The sequence below is a fragment of the Cucurbita moschata genome, unplaced genomic scaffold (assembly GCF_002738365.1).
Source record: "Cucurbita moschata cultivar Rifu unplaced genomic scaffold, Cmos_1.0 Cmo_Scf00016, whole genome shotgun sequence".
Taxonomy (NCBI): Eukaryota; Viridiplantae; Streptophyta; class Magnoliopsida; order Cucurbitales; family Cucurbitaceae; genus Cucurbita; species Cucurbita moschata.
The window spans coordinates 3,897,616-3,901,183 of record NW_019268532.1 but is presented as its reverse complement, the minus strand read 5'-3'; the positions used below and the strand labels follow the sequence as shown (position 1 = coordinate 3,901,183).

The following is a 3,568-nucleotide window of genomic DNA, read 5'->3' as shown; positions in this document are numbered from 1 at the left end:
GGAATCAAAATAAACGGAAAATTAAAAAGCAAAACGCTTTTGTTTTTGTATTTATTTTATTTTATTTTTTGTTTTTCCCTTTCCTCTTTGAATTTATTTCTCCACAACAGCCAGTGGAGGCCACGCGCCGGATTAACGATCAAGTCGAATCTGACGGCTTGAAATTCAGGACTAGAGTAAGGTGAGAGTAAAGGCGTAGTAGAGGATCATACCCGACAAGAGAACAATAGAATTTAGAAGAGGAGAGATGAAGTTAATGATGATGGAGGCCCTCGTCTTCCTTGGGCGTTCTTTTTGAAGATCAAATGCTTCGTCGTTGCCTTTACTAATTTTTTCCAGAACTCTCACCAAACCCGAATTTCCTCCATTGTTACGCCTCAATTTTCTTCCACCAGCGTTTCTAATGTTTCCTTTCATTTCCTTTTGATTTGATTCGGTTCGGTTCCTGGATTGCTCTTCCCTGTAACGTTTCCCGTAATGTAAGTTACCTCTTTTCTTCTTTCTTGTTTTGTATCTCGCTTGTAGTGTATACCGGTCTTATTCTCTACGAAATGGCGGTTTCTGTTGTTTTTTGTTGTTGTTGTTGTTGTTGCTGTGTTTCAATTGTGTTGGGGTTTTGGCGGTTGTTGCTCTCCAGCGCTATGAATCTTGATCAGTTCTTCAGAAGTGTTTAATCTGTTGTAGCCACTGAATGTTGTGGATCTGGAGTGTGTTTTTTCCTCCTCTCTCTCCGGTATTAGAATATCTGAAATAACTGACTTACTGACTGACTGTTGGTAGTTCTGTCGAGATTTTGTTGTATGAATTTTTTAGTCTGTGTAGATCGTGGTTTTCATTTGTGTTTTTGTTCTGCGTTTTAGATTTCCATCGCTTTAATTGGTCCAACTCTGTGTTGTGAGGTTGAGTGAACAGTCACAACGAGGGAATTCGTGATTCTGTTCTTGGATGATTGTATGTGACTGCAGTTGTGAGTTCTTAAACCAGGAATTCACGGCTATTTGAAAGTTAGGGGGTTAGGTATCGGATTTTTTCCCCTTTTTTTCTCTTTGCTTATTTTGCAATTGAACCGTGGTACATTGTACAGGTACTTGAAGAAGTGAGTAAGGAATAGTGTTCTACTTTTGGTGTGCGGCTATGTGGTTTTTCGTGTGAGACAGTTCAGTCCTTCGAGTCTTGGGAAGTGTGTCTAAGTATGAATTTTGAACTATGGTTCATATGGTCATGGGAAGAGTGACTTTTACTTCAAAGATCTGGAGGGATGTTATCCAATACACAAGCTGAATTGGAATACATTCATCAAGATTTTGAGGCTTTAAGCATGTCAAAACGGCTCATGAGAAGCATGAGCCAGAAATTGAGGAAGAATCACAAAGGTGTTGCTGAGGAAGAGGATATTTCAAGGGGAATATCTTTGAGATGTCTTACATTATATGGTAGAGGTGGAGGTTGCAAAGTCGGTGCTGACACTGGTGAGGAAATTGGTGACCCAGGCAGTAGAAGGAGATCCAGTGCTAGTGACGAAGGTAAGGGGTACAAATTATTATTCAGTAATGAAGAAAATAGTGTGGATTGCTTCTCATATGGCGTAAAGGAGAGATTTCGTAAGAAACAAAGTCCAAAGTATTCTGAACTTCGAGATTCTACAAGAAACATTGATGTTCATATTTTTCTTCCTGATGACATTCTGGAAATATGCTTGATGAGGCTCCCACTCGTGAGTCTCATGAATGCTCGTCTTGTGTGCAAAAAATGGAGATACTTGACTAGCACTCCTCGGTTTTTACAGATGAGACGGGAATGTTTATATCAGACTCCATGGATATTTTTATTTGGTGCTGTTAAAGAGGGCTATTGCTCCAGCGAGATACATGCACTGGATGTATCTCTAAAGCAATGGCATAGAATAAATGCTGATGTTCTCAAGGGAAGATTTATGTTCTCTACAGCCAGTATCCAGGATGATATATATATCGTTGGTGGATGTTCTAGCTTGACCAACTTTGGGAAAATGGATAAGAGCTCATTCAGGACACATAAAGGGGTCTTAGTGTTTAGTCCTTTAACTAAATCTTGGCGCAAAATTGCGTCTATGAAGCATGCCAGATCAACGCCTATACTGGGAACTTCTGAGATCAACTCAGAATTTTCGATAGTTCAGAGCCAGCATAATTGGCAAGATAGACGTTATTTGAGATCACGTGCCGGTGGCTCTTTGGATGTTTATGAGGATCCACACAGACTCTCGCTTAGACTTCAAGTCAGAAATCCTGTGGAAGACAATACCGTTTCAATGTTGTCTAATAGGAAGTCATATAAGTTCATTCGACAAAAGAGTGATCAGTCTCGTGCAAAAGGACATCGTAGGTTTGTGATTATTGCTATTGGCGGTCGAGGATCTTGGGATGAGCCATTAGATTCTGGAGAGATTTACGATTCCTCATCAAATAAATGGACAGAAATTCAGAGGCTCCCTGTAGATTTCGGTATTATATGTTCTGGGGTTGTTTGCAATGGGATCTTCTATGTTTATTCTGATACAGACAGACTTGCGGGTTACGACATCGAAAGAGGCTTCTGGATTGGAATCCATACATCTCCATGCCCACCTCGTGTTCACGAGTACTACCCCAAACTAGTATCCTCTAACGGCCGGTTGTTCATGCTTTCTGTCTCGTGGTGTGAAGGGGATGGACAAATAGGGCAGAGAAACAAGGCTATCAGGAAACTGTGGGAGTTAGATCTCGTGTACCTTGCCTGGACAGAGGTATCAGTGCATCCCGATGCGCCAATGGACTGGAATGCTGCATTTGTTGCAGATAGAAACCTGATATTCGGGATCGAAATGTTTAAAATCTTCGGCCAGGTACTGGACTTTTTGACAGTGTGCGACATCTCGGACGCAGTATCAGACTGGAATCACATTTCAAGAACTCGTGTAACTCATGAAATGGATGCTTCTTCCTGCTTGACCAAATCAATGGCAGTCCTCCATCTCTAAGGTCCTTTCTTTCTAACTGCCTTTCCTTAACGCTCGAAGATATCTGAAATAACACTTTCTAATGTTGAAGATATGCGGTGCAATGCAAATATATTTCATATTTTGTATCAAATTTTTTTTGGATGCGATCAATTCATCTTAGTTTCTTCATCAGACATTCAGGGTCATATATTGCAGCACCCTACTGTGTGATTTTCTGTCAAATTATCTTCCTCGTAATTGATTTTATCTCTCTAATTTGGTGGTGTTGTTGTTTTAATATTTGACGAACTGAAGCTTTAGCATAATAAACTTACGGTGCCGATTGTCACCCCCATTGTCCAAATGTACTTTTGGGTCTTTGTGTCCTCTTTCTTCTCTACCAAATGCGCCCTACTGTGTGATTTTCTGTCAAAAAAATGTCATGCTTAGACGAAATATCAGTTTGAACATGGTTTAGTGTACACAGCAAATGTTGGAGGGCTTATGATGATAGTTCATCGACCCATTTAATTGCTATTGTATTGTATTACGAGTGGAATACAAAAATGGCATGATAGACTTTTTTAACGAAAATGGAAATGTCAGCAA

At 40.1% G+C, this 3,568-nt stretch overlaps 1 protein-coding gene across 1 annotated transcript; it reads left to right on the top strand.

The window, feature by feature from the left end:
* Positions 1–255: 255 nt before the first annotated feature.
* On the top strand, positions 256–3,312 carry LOC111454502 (F-box/kelch-repeat protein At5g42350-like). Its single transcript, XM_023095996.1, has 2 exons — positions 256–479; positions 1,085–3,312. Exon 2 carries the CDS (start codon positions 1,259–1,261, stop codon positions 2,996–2,998), a length of 1,740 nt encoding a protein of 579 aa, XP_022951764.1. The 5' UTR covers positions 256–479; positions 1,085–1,258; the 3' UTR covers positions 2,999–3,312.
* Positions 3,313–3,568: the final 256 nt, after the last annotated feature.

Bases quoted from the DNA above. Each gene is read 5' to 3' on its own strand.
- LOC111454502 (XM_023095996.1), top strand. From the start codon at position 1,259: ATGTTATCCAATACACAAGCTGAATTGGAATACATTCATCAAGATTTT.